This window comes from Rhincodon typus, chromosome 4 (genome assembly GCF_021869965.1).
Source record: "Rhincodon typus isolate 14 chromosome 4, sRhiTyp1.1, whole genome shotgun sequence".
NCBI classification, from domain to species: domain Eukaryota; kingdom Metazoa; phylum Chordata; class Chondrichthyes; order Orectolobiformes; family Rhincodontidae; genus Rhincodon; species Rhincodon typus.
The window spans coordinates 116,090,946-116,107,134 of NC_063335.1; the positions used below are offsets into that span (position 1 = coordinate 116,090,946).

General features: G+C 39.1%; 1 protein-coding gene across 1 annotated transcript in view; it reads left to right on the forward strand.

The window, feature by feature from the left end:
- LOC109928639 (laminin subunit alpha-3-like) overlaps window positions 1-13,246 on the forward strand; it is a 306,680-nt gene extending 293,434 nt beyond the window's left edge. The window contains exons 75-77 of the mRNA XM_048596214.1: window positions 3,033-3,123; window positions 5,136-5,255; window positions 9,461-13,246. Coding sequence (XP_048452171.1) covers window positions 3,033-3,123; window positions 5,136-5,255; window positions 9,461-9,606 — 357 coding nt within the window. The 3' untranslated portion in view covers window positions 9,607-13,246. The remainder of the gene's footprint in view (window positions 1-3,032; window positions 3,124-5,135; window positions 5,256-9,460) is intronic.
- The last annotated feature ends 2,943 nt before the right edge of the window (window positions 13,247-16,189 follow it).

Below are 16,189 nucleotides of genomic sequence, written 5' to 3' on the forward strand. Positions count from 1 at the left end.
GTTAGCCCATCCTGTAGCCATGCTAAAATGCTATCTCCAACACCATGGGCTCTTATTAAATAGCCTATGGTGTGGTACCTTATGAAACTCCTTCTGAAAATCCGAACATATTAAATCTACTACTTCGCCTTTGTCTATCCTTCTCATTAAGTCCTGAAAGAGTTCTAGTAATTTTTTTTGTCAGGTGATTTGCTCAGTCATCTCTACTGTAGCCAAAAGTTAATTTTCTGAGCTCATTGATACTGCTCCTACCCTCATTAAAAACAAGACTAATTGCCAGTTTCCAAGTTAGAACCATTTTACAACCACTGTCACTCAGACTGAAACTGGCAGGCCTTTGGTGAACAGCACGGAATTGTTTATTGCTCCAGGATTGGCTTCCATTCAATTTCTTTCTAATACTTGCATCGATTATTTACCATCAACTATGCAAAGAGCAGTTGGGCCAGACACACAACATTTGTGGCTAGAAAACTCTGCTCTGATGAGTTTTAATCATTGCTTATTGCTTTATCTAAATAATCAAAGTCTTTTTGATGAGCAGGAAAAGTTGCAAAGAACTGAAATAATGTTGCAGAATATTATCAATTTGAAGAACATGCAACAGACTATCAAATCAAATATAATTGGAACAGCTGTTATTTTCTTAACAATAATTTTTATAATTGTTCGGTTATATGGGATGTTATAATCTCTGCCATAGTGTCCACTGTGCCTCAGTGTATAGAGCTCTCATGCCTGAGCTGATGGATTTAAGTACTCTGCTGGAGAAGTGGGGAGGCAATGGCCTAGTGGTTTTATCGCTGGACTGTAAATCCAGAGACCCAGATAATGTTCTGGGTTTGAATCCCGCCACGGCAGATGGTAAAATATCTGGAATTAAGAATCTAGTGATAAACATGAAACTATTGCCAATTGTCAGGAAAAAACCATCCAGTTCACTAATGTCCTTTAGGGAAGGAAACTGCCATCCTTACCTGGTCTGGCCTACATGCTACTCCAGACCCACAGCAATGTGGTTGACTCTCAACTGCTCTCTGGGCAATTAAGGATCAGCAACAAATGCTGCCTAAAAGCAATGCCATCATCCTGTGAATGAATAAAGGAAACAAAAAACTTGAGCAAAAATCTAGGCTGGCACCTCACTGCCAGTATTTTGTTTTCTGAAAGCCATGTGCGTAAAGAAAAACAAGTCTGAAATGTAAGGGCAGAGATGTTGAGACTAAAAATATATTTACATATTTGAAATGTTAATAATCTGATAGCAACAATAGGTGACACTTCCTTATCTGAAGAAAAACCAATTATGATAGGTCTGGAAGAGAAGAAAATAATGGTGCAAGTGGTTACACCACACGGTAATTTCTTGAGACTTGATGCATCAATGGCCTCTGCCAACTAGTGAGAGTAACAGGGTGAATAGTAACACTATTGTATTAGCCAATGAGTTGGGTACATATTATATATAGATATCTACAATATCCTAATAAGCTATTTATTATTCCTGTAAATACTCTTAGATTGACTTAAATAATCTTTCAATTGTAGAACACTAACTAAATAGAATAATGATGCATGCTTACTTTGCCTTTCTTTCGCTTATACATGTAATTACATTCCTTCCCTCCCCATTGCTGAGACAAAAGCTCATTATTCTTGACCGCCAACTATCAATCACAGACTGCTAACCTCATTAAATTGCTTCATCACCTTTGCACAGTTTGTTAAACATTTTCAAGACTTTGAAGAACCATTAATTAATGTTTCCCTCTGAGACTTGTTATATAGATACATATAAAATTATTGTGAAAGAGTAGCAACGAATGTATGGGTTAATGATAAAATAGCAACTGAATCATGGCTAATTATTACTTCAAATAATTCAGTTTTACCTCTCATTTTTCAAAATGTTTTGGTTTTCATTGAACAGCACAATTATCAGTAATCGTGGGCCTCTTAATGTTATCTTTCATTAGAGATGATGGATAACACAATGCTCAGTGGTCAGAACACTGACACATATCAAGCTTGAGCTCACATGTGGGCTCCCTGTAGTATCTGATAGCAAACTCAATTTATTTTCAGGAAAGAACAAACAAAAATAGAAATTGCTGAGAAAGCTCAGCAGGTCTGGCAGCACTTGTAGAAAGAAAGCAGAGTTAACATTTCAGGTCCAGTGACCTCCTTCAGTACTGACTGTAGCTAGCAAAAGGTTGATATATATGCTGAAGATGGGGTGGGGGAGGGGAGAGGGGAGATGGGGGAGGAGTAAACAACAGTGGAAATGAAGCCTAGGGAGCGAGAACAACAGTTTGACAACGGATAAACGGCTGCTAATTGAGTCCATTAGTAGCTGACATTGGGAGATAATTGTGGTAGCAGTCCATGTGATGACAAGGTCTGGTGTGGTGGGGTTAGGGTAAGGACATAGAAAAAGGTTGATAATTTAAATTTAAAATTAAGAACAAAAAACTAGAACCAATAAAAGCAACCATGAAGCTGTTGGATTGTAATGACAAAAAACTGGTTATTGGAAGAAAGACTTGCATTAACACAGAACTTCTGCAACCACAAGCTATTCCAATGCTGTATATCAATGAAATGAGCACTTTCTTGAAGTGATGTCCCTGTTGTAATGTAGGAAACATGGCAACAGGTTTTCCCAGGGCCAGCTTCCACAATAGCAATGAATAGATATTCCTTTTTTGTGGTGTGATTGAAGACTATTATAACAGAGAGAACTCTGCAGTTCCTCTTTATAATTGTGACATGGGATCTTCTACATCAATTTGAGAAGGTGGACAGGGTCTTGGTTCAACATTTGATGTGAAGGGTTTGGATGGAAACCTGCTATCTTCATACAGTCTGGGCCTGTGTGTGATCCAGTCTCACAAATGCCCTGTGTTCCTGCTCTACTGGAGTGCAACTCAGAGCTATACAAAATTACTTTCTCACAATTCTTTCAATATACAGAAAACAAAGGCTAGTTTTCTTGAAAAATGAACTGAACATTTTCTAATTTCTATCCTCAGGTTACTGTCCATGTCAACAATGGAGCTGGTGATTTCAATACATCAGTCACACCTCAATCACTGTGTGATGGACAGTGGCACAGAATAGCAGGTGAGTATCCTTCGCTTTAATTCACAGCAGTGAAGAAAAGACAGGGAATATTTTAAATACAGACAAGTTCAGAATAAAATGGCATATCGACTGCAACATTCATTAGGAAGCATGTTTAAAAAATCAATATTTGTTATATGAGACTGAAAATAGATCTGTTATCAAGCAGTACATTCACTAGAGATCTGACAGGTTTGTCAACAGCAGATTTCAGAGGATTAGTTCAGGTAGAATTCAAAGATGATGAAATAGATATTGTTTATTGGGAGATAGAAGAGTCAAAGTTTGGGAAGGGGTGAGATGAAATTTGTGCCTTGAAGCGGGTGTTTGGTGAGGGTGTGAGGCATGATTTCCAACCATCCTGGAATCACCAGGATTTCTCCAGAATCTGAAATTTCTCTGATATTAGTGTCATTAGGACTAATTAGATAGTTCCTTCAGTGAGTCGGCAGACACGATAGGTGTCATGATGGGGCTCCTTCCGTGCTGTACCATTTTATGAGACAAGTTTTACTTTCTGCAAACATTTATGTCAGTTCCAGCAAACACTCCTCTTCTCAAAATTACAAATAAATGTACAGAACAGATTTATAGACATAGAGGATTTGGTTTGGTCATCATTCTAAAATAACAAAAGTAAATATCTGGGGATATTTAATCTTTTAATTTATTCATATGAGAAGGATATGATTGGCTGGGCCAGCATTTAGTGCCCATCACTAACTGCCCTGTGGAAGTTGGTGGTGGTGTTGATGTGCTGTCTTCATGAACTGCTGCAGTCCTTGAGTTTTAGGGACATTCAAGGTGCTGTTAAGGTGGGAGTTGCAGGATTTTGAACCAGCAAACTCTCTTCTCAACATTGGTAGGAGTAAAGTTTCCCTGTGTTTTCCACATGGGGAAATCTTTCATATTTTAAATACATGGAAGACAAAAAATTTCTGTTTTTTTTTGTTTGTTGTATAAATCATTGACAGTTTCCTTCTCAGAAAGGCATGATGCAGGCAGAAAGACAGACTTGCATTTATTTAGGGTCCCACAACCACAAGATATTCCAATACAATGAAACAAAGAACAGCAGATGCTGGAAATTTTCTAAACTGAAATTAGAAATTGCTGGAGAAACTCATTAGGTCTAGCAGCATCTGTAGGGAGAAAGCAGAATTAATGGTTTGAGACCAGTAATTCTATATTGTTGTGGTGGCTCAGTGGTTACCACTGCAGCATCAAGCGCCAGGGACCTGGGTTTCATTCCAGCTTTGGGTGATTGTCTGTGTGGAGTTTGCGTGTTCTCCCCGTGTCTGCATGGGTTTCTGCCATGTGCTCCGATTTCCTCCTATAGTCCAAAGATGTACGGGTTCGGAGGTTTGGCTATGGTAAATACAGGGTTAAGGGGATACGGCTAGGGACCGGGTGGGATGCTGCTCAGAGGGTCGATGCAGACTTGATGGGTCAAATCGCCTCTTTTCGCACTGTAGGGATCAACTAAGTATTTTTGAAGTGTATTCATTGCTGTAAGGTAGGAAACTACATCAACTAGTTGGTGCATAGCAAGCTCCCACAAACAGAGATGGCCATATTGACCAGATAATCTGTTTTGGTATTGTTGGTTCAGGGATCGACATTGGCTGAGGACATTGGATATATGCTTATTTTTAATCATCATTGTAAATAACGATTAATATTTGTTCAAATGTTCACAGCTGTACCAAATACATGAAAGGAAAACTTGCATTCATGCTTCACCCAAGTCCCAAAGTGCTTTAAGAAAACAGGAACAGGAGGAGACTAATCAACTTCTTGAACGTATTCCATCATTTAATTAGATCATGGATGATACATATCGTGTTTATGATACATATCATGTAACTGTTTATGTGCCTTGGTTCCGTAATTCCCAAGCCCTCACTCAACAAAAGGCGCTTTCAATCACAGTTTTAGTTGCTTATGTTTTACAACCAAAGAATTACTTTTTGAAGTGTAATTACTGTTCTTTGTGTTTTGTATTCTAACAGTGATTAAAAGAAATAATGTGGTGCAACTTGATGTGGACACAGAACGTGACCATGTTGTAGGACCTGCTGCTTCACTCTCCACTGATACTGCCGACCCTCTCTACGTCGGTGGCATCCCAGGTAAGAAGCTTTTTGTAAAGTGAAAAATCATTATTTTGAGATTTGCCTTGGTCATTGCACCTGTTCATCTCACCTGAACATATGTTAGCTCAAGTAACGGCATATGTATAAGTACATTTATATTGTGCCTTTAATATCACAAAGCATCCCAAGTCACTTCACAGGAATGTTATCCAGCAAAATGTGATACCACATGAAAAATGACATGAGACAGATTGCATGGGAAGAGATTTGGAATAAGTATAAATGCCAGCACAGATCCAATGGGTTGAAGGGCCTGTTTGCCCTGTATATTCAATATAATTTATCCATGATTAAAATTTGTTTTCTTATAAATACATTCTACAATTGTTCATATTAAAATATGTAGGGGACTATTGAGTGCATTAGATCATGGAGCTTTCTGTACATGGCATGATGGAATGTTTGAGCGCTCTACAAAGTCTCAGGTTATAAAAAGCAAATTGAGTCTTTGGGCTAAAATGTCTAATTCAACAGTTTATTTGTCAATACTCATTATTACAAGGGGAATAAAAGAGTCAGGACACCTTTCATGGTGCTGTGGAGACTGCTGACAATGATTTTGGATGTTTGCATCTCATTTTTAGTTATTTGAGAAACCTTCTGTTGTGCTTTTGGTTGCACTTCAGCCCTACGCTCCTGATCTCTGATATGAAGTGGAGGCAGGCAAGTTGGAGCACCTCCCCCTGGGGCTTCTCCTGGGCTGGCCAAAATCGCCATCAAACAGGTCCAGGCAGATGGTTGTGAAGGGCGTCCTAGTTCCTGACTGCCTTCCCCTCTTCTGCAGCTACACTACACCTGGGTATCTTGGAGAGGGAATATGTGGAATCCACAAACACTCAAAGCCTTCAGAGACAGAGAGGTGGGCACCACAGGGGCTGATGGAATGCCTTATTTCCCTCTCCAACTCCATTTTGATTTAGTCTCCTTCCCCTCTCCCCACCTTTCCCTCACTTTCATTGTCAATGCACTGTCCCTGATGGACTTTGCCTGTAAACTGATGATTGAATTAGAAACACAGGTGATTTATGGTGGAGGATTCAGGTAAAAATTAACACAGGTGATTTAATGGTGGAAAAAAGACTTTCAGTGGTGCGTGAAAGCATTTCTGGATATTAAAAAAAAGTCAGGAAATACTGCACCTGTTCAAAGCCTTGGTAGTATCACACCTGGAATTCAGTTGATATAATGACATTGGAAGCAGTTCAGAGAAGGTTCACTAACTACTCCTGGGATGAAGAAAGGTTGAACAGGTTGGGCCTATATCTTTTGAAGTTAATGAGAGTGAGAGGTAATCTTATCGAACCAGAAAAGATCCTGATAGGACTTGACAAAGTAGTTCCTAAAGATGTTTCCCTCTGTTGGACAGACTAGAACTAAGGACCACAGTTTAAGGATAAGAGGTCTTGCTTTAAAGACAGATGAGGAGAATTTCTTTTCTGAAGGCTGTTTATCTGTACAATTTGCTTCCCAAGAAGGCAGTGGAGGTTGGTCATTGAATGCATTCAAAGCTGAGTTTCATGTATTTTTAATCAACAAAGGAGTCAAAGATTGTGGAATTTGGAGTTCAGTCATTGAGTCATAAGTCATACAGAATGGAAACAGACCCTTCAGTTCAATTAATCTACGATGACCATGTTCCCAAACTAAACTAGTCCCACCTGCCTGTGTTTGGCCTGTATCCCTCCAACCCTTTCCTATTGATGTACTTATCCAAATGTCTTTTAAATGTTGTAAATGTACCTACATCCACCACTTCCTCTGGAAGTTCAATACACACATGAACCACTCTCCATGTATAAAGTTGCCCCTCATGTCCTTTTTAAAACTTTCTCCTCTCGCCTTAAAAATGTCCCCTAATTTGAACTCTCTCACACTTGGAAAAAGACCCTTGCTATTCACCTTTTCTATGCCCCTCATGATTTTATAAACCTCTATACGCTCCAGTAAAAAAAAGTCCCAGCCTATTTTTATAAGTCAAAACCTCCATTCCCGGCAACATCCTGGTAAATCTTTTCTGAACCTTCTCCAATTTTAATAATATTCTATAGCAGGTCAACCAGAACAGTACACAGTACTCCAGAAGTGGTCTCACCAGCATCCTGTACAACTTAAACATGACATCCCAACTCCTATACTCAAAGGTCTGAGCAATGATGGCAAGCGTCCTAAATGCATTCTTAACCACCCTGTCTACCTGTGACATAAATTTCAAAGAATTATGTACCTATATGCCTAAGTCTGTCTGTTCTACAACATTACCCAGGGCTGTGCCATTAATTGTATAAGTCCTGCCCTTGTTTGTTTTACTGAAATGCAATACCTCACATTTATTCAAATTAAACTCCATCTGCCAATCCTCAGCCCATTGACCAAATTGATCAAGATTTCTTTATAATCTTAGACCACAACAGATCAGTCATGATCTTATCGAATGGTGGATGAGGTTCAAAGGGCTGAATGGCCTGCTCCCACTCCTACATTCTATTTGTATATGGTTAACTGAGAGTGTAGGAAAGTTACATTGCACCAGCACCCCACCCCCCACCCCGCCAAAGTTAAAAGGATTATCCTCATTCTTTATCCTCCTTCTGTCCTACCACAACAACCTCTAAGTGCTATAAGGCAACTTCACAACCCAATGCCAGTATTTTGCGATTACTGAACTCACGGAGGAGCATATGATGCAACCAGGTAATTAGTACTTCAATAAGCGATTTACTTTAGAGTGACCCTTCTTAATCTGGAGAATGTGATATGGTTTGAAAGATGTGTCCAAAAAGGGGACAGAACAGCAGTAAGGTATTTTCACTGATGTCAAGGAATTTGTTGCACTCACATAGTTTCTTCCTCAATTAAAAATTTCTAAAGTGCTTTACAACCAATTAAGCACGTAAGAAATGTAGCCACTGTAGAAATGTGGCTGCCAATCTGAATGCAGCAAACTCCCATAAGACTGTGAGAAATAGGAACTGGAGTAGGCCATTTGGCCGCTAGAGCCTGCTCCATCATTCAATAGGATCACAGCTAATATGACATTTCTCATGAGCACTTTCCTGCCCTTTTTCCCATAACCCTGGATTCACCTACTGATCAAGATAAAGCCTTTAATATACATTATGACTCCACCGTAAACAACATTGTGATAATGACCAGGTAATCTGATGGTAGTTCAGGGATCAATATTGATTAGCAAACTAGGTAGAATACCTTGTGGTTCTTTATTCCACACAGCACAAAATGGAAAAATAAGAGAAAGAATGGCCTTCATAATACAAGGAAATATTTTCTAACGTATTTTAGTACATGTTACCTTAAATTTTTGACATATGGTTTTGAATGGATTATAAGACCATAAGGCACTTGAGCAGAATTAGACCATCGAGTCTGCTCCTCTTTTCAATCATGGCTGATACATCTCTCAACTCCACTCTCCCGCCTTCTCTCCACAACCTTTGATCCCTTCACTAATCAAAATTAGTAATCTATCTCTTCCTTAAACACACTCAATGACTTGGCCTCCATGGCCATCTGTGACAATGAGTTCCACAGATTCACCACCCTCTGGCTGAAGAAATTCTCCCTCCTTTCAGTTTAAAAAGGTTGTCCGCTTACCCTAAGTCTGTGCCCTAGTATCCTACTCTTTCCTTCCAGTGGAAACATCTTCTCCATGTCCACTCTCTCCAGGCCTCTCAGTATTCTGTAAGTTTCAATCAGATTCCCCCCATATCCTTCCAAACTCCATTGAGTACAGACCCAGAGTCCTCAACTGTTCTTCATGTGACAAGCCTGTCATCCCTGGGATCTTTCTTGTAAACCTTCTCTAGAACCCTCAAAGGCCAGTACATCTTTCCTTAGATACTGGGCCAAAACTGCTCACAATGTTCCAAATGCGATCTGACCAGAGCCTTATACAGCCTCAGCAGTACATCCCTGCTGTTATATTCTGGCCCTCTTGAAATGAATGCTAACATTGCATTTGACTTCCTAACTGACAACCGAAACTACATGCTAACCTTAAGAGAATCCTGAACTGGTCTCTTTGTGCTTCAGATTTCGGAAGCCTTTGTCCATTCAGAAAATAGTCTATGCCTCTATTCTTAATACATATGCTCTATTCTATTAAGTTGTATTTTATAGTTATATTTTATTCTAAAAATGTATTGATCTTTTTGTACTTTCAGATAATGTACAGTTACATCATTTGCCAACTCGTAATCCATTCTTTGGCTGCATGGGGGAAGTAACGATCAATGCGAAGCCAGTATCATTCAAGAAAGCGGTGGCAGTTCATGGTGCTGTTAGTGTGACTCGGTGTCCTGTCATGTAAATCCAGCTGCTGTCTATAACTGCAAAGATAATTTAACCTTCCTGCACTTGATTGTAATAGACAACTGAACCACTGTCAAAATGCAGAACCATTAATTTATTGTAACTTGGACTTTGCGTTCTTTTCATTTCAGTTAATTGAATTTGACACATTTATGGTTTGGCTTTTCATAACAGCAATTTTTACAATTAAAAGAAAAATGACCCACTAACTTCTTAAAACGCCATACAGATATTTTATTCCTAATTGGTGCTATATTCTGTGGGGCCAAATATATTACTAAAATTTGCTGCTAATTTTATATTTTTATATTTGAATAATTAAATGCTAAACATATTTCTAAAATAAACATGATTCAACCAACATTATCAAAAGCCTATCAAACTGTTTTTGGAGAGTAAATGATCTTATACAAGGGAATGCTTTCCCCCACACACCGTCTGATTGGAAACACAGGAGAAGTTAGACACAGACACAGTTACAGGTTATATTTCTTCCCGGGAACACCAGTCTGGCTCTTGAAGCAGTCTTGAGAGGAGCAGTGTCGTAGATTGGAGCCTGGGACTTGTATCTCTGCCAGTACACATTGGTGGGCCAATGAAATTTCCACCAAAACAAAATAAGAAACAGGACCATGATGAGGCCATATCACTCCTCAAGCCTCCGCCATTCAATAAGATCATGCATGATCTTCTCCCTGAACTCCACTGTCTTGCCCTATCTACATATCCCTTGATTCCCAACATTTCATCAACCCCCATTTACCACATCCAATATTCACTTCCTTCATTATCAAGGCACAGTGGTGCAATCTACAAGGTGCACTGCAATATCTCACCAAGACCCCACCAACAGCACTTTCCAAATACATGACGTTTGCCACGTAGAAAGTCAAGGGTAGTAGATGCATGGGAACACCACCAGTAAGTTCCTCTCTAAGAGACACACCATGCTTATTTGGAATTGTATCATTACCTCTTTGTTGCTGGGTCAGAATCCTGAAACTTTCACCCTAATAGCACTTTGGTGTTCCTACACTGTAGCAGTTTAAGAAGACAGCTCACCACCACTTTCTTCAGAGCAATTAGGGATGGGCAATAAACAGTGGCCTGGTCAGCAACATCCACATTCCATGAATGAATTTTTTAAAAAGTCCATCTTGAATCTCCTCAACGATAGAGCATCTATACCCTCTGGTTGATAATTCCAAAGGCTAACATACTCTGGGCGATTTCTCGTCTTGAGCACATCAAGTCAGTGCTGGTCAAAAACAGCCACCTGACTATTCTAATCCCAATTTCCAACAATGGACCATAGCCTTGTTATCCTTGGCATTGCAGGTGCACACTTAAATATTCTTAACAAAACACTCTCAACACCACCACCCCCCTTCCCCCCTCCACTCCCCCTGAGAATTAGTCCAGGATAAACTGCTTCATGGACCATGCTGAGACTATGGCAAACTGACCAAATGGAGTAGTTAAAGTGACTAGTATGGATGCATTTAAGGGCAAGTTAGATAAATATACAAGAGAGAAAGGAATAAAAGACTGTGCCATTAGGGTAAGATTAACTAAGGCATGGGTCAACACCAGAATAGATTAGTTGTGTCAAAACGCCTCTTGTGCTGAAAATACTTTGTAATTGTATGTAAACAGAAACTCATGTTAAATAAAAATGCCTAACACAGAAAACAGGCAGTAAGAATCTGAAGAAAATTAACAGGTCAACATTTCAGATAGAGAGACTAGAGGAAATTCTAACCTGATCCATCTGTCAGAATGGATGGAAAATTGTTTCCCAACTACACTGCCCCGCCTTGTCCACATAACCCTTCATTCCTTAGTCTCACTCACCATCGATGTCCATATTGGGCAGGATTGAGAACTAACATTCCAATTGATAGGTTAGATTAAAATGCCTCTGCTTTGTGTGAATATCATTCCAGCTATAGTATTTACGACAAGAACAAACAACCTACGTAGATGCAAGTTGTTATTCTTGAAACATAGTTTAAATTCATTTTAATCCTCTCCTCTGATATTTTCTGTAGAGAAATATTGTGTTTTGCCTGTAAAATCCATGACAAGTTTTAATCTGATATTTGCATCTAGGCAGTATCAGAAAAGGGTACGTCATCTCTGAGAACATATTGAGGGATTCCCATAATCACATGTGCTATAATGCTACCATGTTGCTTTTTGTGGAAGTTTGCTGTGCAAAAACTGGCTGCTGCATCTCCTACATAACAACTTGCAAGAAACATTGGACGAGATTTTATCTTGCTCAAAATACACATATTAAAGAGTTAAAATCTTCAAAACTACTGAAATACTCAAAGTCTGAATGTTTTCCAGAATGTTTATTCTTTTGTACTGCTACCAGGTTGGTGTCAGTGAGGAAAGATATAGCAGCTGAAAAGTAATAAACATCCTTGATGAATTCATGAACTAATGGCCAATAATGAACGCCATGTATAGCAAAAGAGTTGATTAACACTATATGGATAGATTTAAATCCCTGTTGCCTAACTGAAACCGGCCGTGTGGGCAGTTAACTTTGAGCTGGTTACATCAGCTCAGCGAGAGAATAAGGCACTTGGCTAAAGTCACTCTAATTGTATATCGAGACTTATCACACAACTTTATCTAGGGCATAAGCATGAAAGCTACAGTAAACCTCCAGATCCTTCCAGTAAAGACGCAGCCCATGTTTCCATCATCCCCACTTACGTGTAAGAAATCCAGCCAACAACCCTCTCCAGTCCATACCGACCACCTAATCTTCGCTTGCTAACACCAATTTCCTGCCTACTTTAGGCTTGCTCTGGGTGAGAATAGGTTTGGAGAAATTCAGTGAATTTCAGTGATTCAAATAACTACAGATTTTCTGCCTGTGCTGAGATTTGAAATTCACTGCTGGGAAGCCCATTCCAACTAAAAATCTGCCTCAAACACGTGTAATAAAACATCTGAGAGAAAATGTACAATTACATAACATCTTTCATGTCCCAAAACCACATAATAACCAATTAAGGCTTTCCAAGTATAATTACCGTCTACTAGATACATGACTGCTCCAATATCATTGCTTAATCAGAAAGCATCAAAACTAATTAGTAATAAAGTGTCACACCTTTTAGGGTAACATTTAAAACAACTACTTACTTTTTATTTACAATTCATGAAAGAATGATCATTATTTCTGAAGAATGCATATCATAACAGTTTATGATTTGTTCATAACAGTAATGGTAGGGGGAAACCTATATTATTCACAAAATTGAATGAAGCGCCCTCCAAAACTGCTTCCAAATGATTTGAGTTAATCCAAATTTTGCCTGTCACTGCTTAGTGAATTGTGGGAATATGGAAGCTTCTAACTTGTTGGTCTGTTGTTGCAATGTAATGTTGACCATTTATTTTTAATGTTGTGTTTCTTCATATCAGACAGAACTTTGTCATGCAATCACCTCAAATGTTCACTTTTAGGTGGATGGTTGGATTAGATTTTGATGTTGCACTGTCAAAAATACACTAATGCAAGACATTAGGTGTGCATTTTCATTTACTCAAGTTTTGGTGTTGTTGGTAACTTGTACGATTCCTATCACAATTAAATAAAAAGTGCATTATCTCAACTCATTTTGTTTTGTGTGATATATATCTATACAATTTTGTTAATTAAATGTAGATAGTGACATACTGGACTAGTAATCATCCAGTTTATTGCTTTGCAGACATGGGTTCAAATCCCACCAGCTGATAGAAGTTAAATTCAAATTAATAAGCAACTAGAATTGGAAACTAGTTTCAGTAGTGGTGACCATGAAACTCTCATTAATTTTCTAAAAAAAACATTTAGGTCACTGATGGCCTTGAGGGAAAGAAATCTGCTGTCCTTACTGATATGTTTCGTTTCTGTTACAAGAGTTCAGGGAGCAAGTTACCTTATTAGAAATGTTAGATTGTGAAGCTTCCAAGCCAGGAAAACAGTCCATCATCCCAGGAACCAGTCTGGTGAATGTTTGTTAGACTCTTTATGGCAATAATATCTTTCAGGTTGAGGACTCTGGGTCTGCAGAAGAATGAGGGAAGATTTCATTGAAACTTACAGAATAATGAGAGGCCTAGATTGAGTAGATATAAAGAAGATATTTCCACTAGTAGGAGAGACTAGGACCTGAGGGGACAGCCTCAGAGTGAATGAAACAACCTGATAGAACTGTGATGAGGAGGAATTTCTTCAGCCAGAAGGTGGTTAATCTATGGAACTCATTGCCGCACAGAGCTGCAGAGGCCAAGTCATTGAATGTCTTTAAGACAAAGATAGATAGGTTCTTAATTGGTAAAGGGATCAAGGCTTAGGCCAGAAGGCAGGAGAATGGGATTGAGAAACACATCAGCTGTGATCAAATGGCGGAGCAGACTTGATGGTCCTATATCTTATCATCTTCCGATCTTTCCTGAGATAAAGAGACCAAAAGTGCACCACATAAGTTCCTATATAATTGAAGTAAGACTTCACTGCTCCTGTACTCAATTCTTCTTGCGATAAATACTAACATTCATTGGCCTTCCTAATAGCCTGCTGCACCTGCATATGAGCCTTTGTTGACTTATTGATGAGGACACCTAGGTCCTTTTGTGCATATTTTCTATTCATTTACAGGATGTGAACTTTGCTAGCTTAGCCAGCACTTAATGCATCTTCCTAATTCCCCAAAGTCAGTTTTGTGGGTCTGGAGTCACATGTAGACCAAACCAAGTAAGGATGGCAGTTTTCTTCCCTAAGAATATTAGTTAATGGGTTTTTCCAACAATTGACAATAGATTCATGGTCATCAATAGACTCTTAATTCAGATATTTTTATTGAATTCGAATTCTACCATCTACTGTGGAAGTTGCACAGATAGGTAGCAAGAGACCCTCTGCTTGTAGCTTGGGTCATAAGCTGTCAAGTTCAAGTTCCACTCCAGAGCTTGAGTACAAAAGTCAAAGTTGAAATTAAACTGAGTATCCATCGTGACAGTATGCAAAGGATTCAATGGCACTATTTTGAAGTGGAAGAGGGCAGTTTTTCCCAAAATGCTGGCCAGATAGTTTCTATATGTTCAGAGCTATTAGTATTACACACCTCAGGCGCTGGTAGGACATTTAACGCGGGCCTCCTTTTCCAGAGATAGGAACACTGCCACTGTGCTACAAGAGCCTCATAAGGCCCTAACACATTGACCAACATTTATGCCTCAATGAAAATCACTGACTGGTCATTACCACATTCTTGTTTGTGAGAATTTTTTGTGCTCACACTGGCTACCAAAGTTCCAACGTTATAACAGTAACTGCACTTCAATCATTCACATTGACTGTAAAGCAATATTCTTCTGTAAATGCAGATCTTTATACCATCCGCCTCCCCCACAACTGCCAAGAAATTTGAGGCCTCAATTTCTTTCAAAAATATTTCAAAGACTACATAGCATCTTTAAAATGAGTTGTTCACTTTGACATACCTAGGGGTACCCCTCACCTCAAATGTTATGCTACATAGAAACATAGAAGATAGGATTTGACACCACAGTCCTGATCCACCATTTGATATCATTATGGCTGAATGAGCTCAATACCCTAATCCCGCCCTTCTCCCATATCCCCTGATCTCTTTAGTTTTAAGAGCTATATCTACCTCTTTCTTGAAAACACAATGCTTCTGCCTCAACCAAAAGGGGAGGCAATGGCTGAGTGGTATTATTGCTGGACTGTTAATCCAAAGACCCAAGTAATGTTCTGGGGATGCAGGTTCAAATCCTGCTACAGGAGATGGTGGAATTTGAATTCAATACAAATCTGGAATTAAGAGTTTAATGATGACCCACCTTGCTCACTAATGTCCTTTAGGGAAGGAAACTGCCATCCTTACCTGGTTTGGTCTACATGTGATTGCAGAAATGTGGTTGACTCTTAACTGCCCCCTGGGCAATAAATGCTGGCCCAGCCAGTGATGCCCTCATCCTGTGAATTTAAATATATAAAAGTTCTGTGGCAGTGAATTCCATAGGCTCACCATTCTTGCTGAAGAAATTTCTCCATATAGTCCTAGAAGGGCTTATCCATAAACGATGACCCCTTGTTCTGGGCTCCCCTACCATTGGGAACATGTTTCCTGTATCTAATCTGTCTAGTCCTGTTAGAATTTTATACTTGAGTCCTATGATTCCAGGAATCAATTTGATATACTTTTGCTCCATATGAAAATATCCTTCCTCAGGTAAACAGACCAAAACTGCACATAATATTCCTCACTAATGCCCTGTATAAATGTAGCAAGACATCCTTGTTCCTGTACTCGAATCCTGTCGCTAAGAAGGCCAACATACAGTTTGTCTTCTTTACTGCCTAGATACTTACTTTCAGCAAATGGAGCACAAGGACACCCTAGTCATGTTGAACATTCCCCTCTCTCAATTTACAGCCATTGAAATAATAATCTGCCTTCCTAGTATGCTGTCAAAGTGGATAATATTTATCCACATTATACTGCACCTGCCATGCATTTACCCACTCATTCATCCTGTACAAA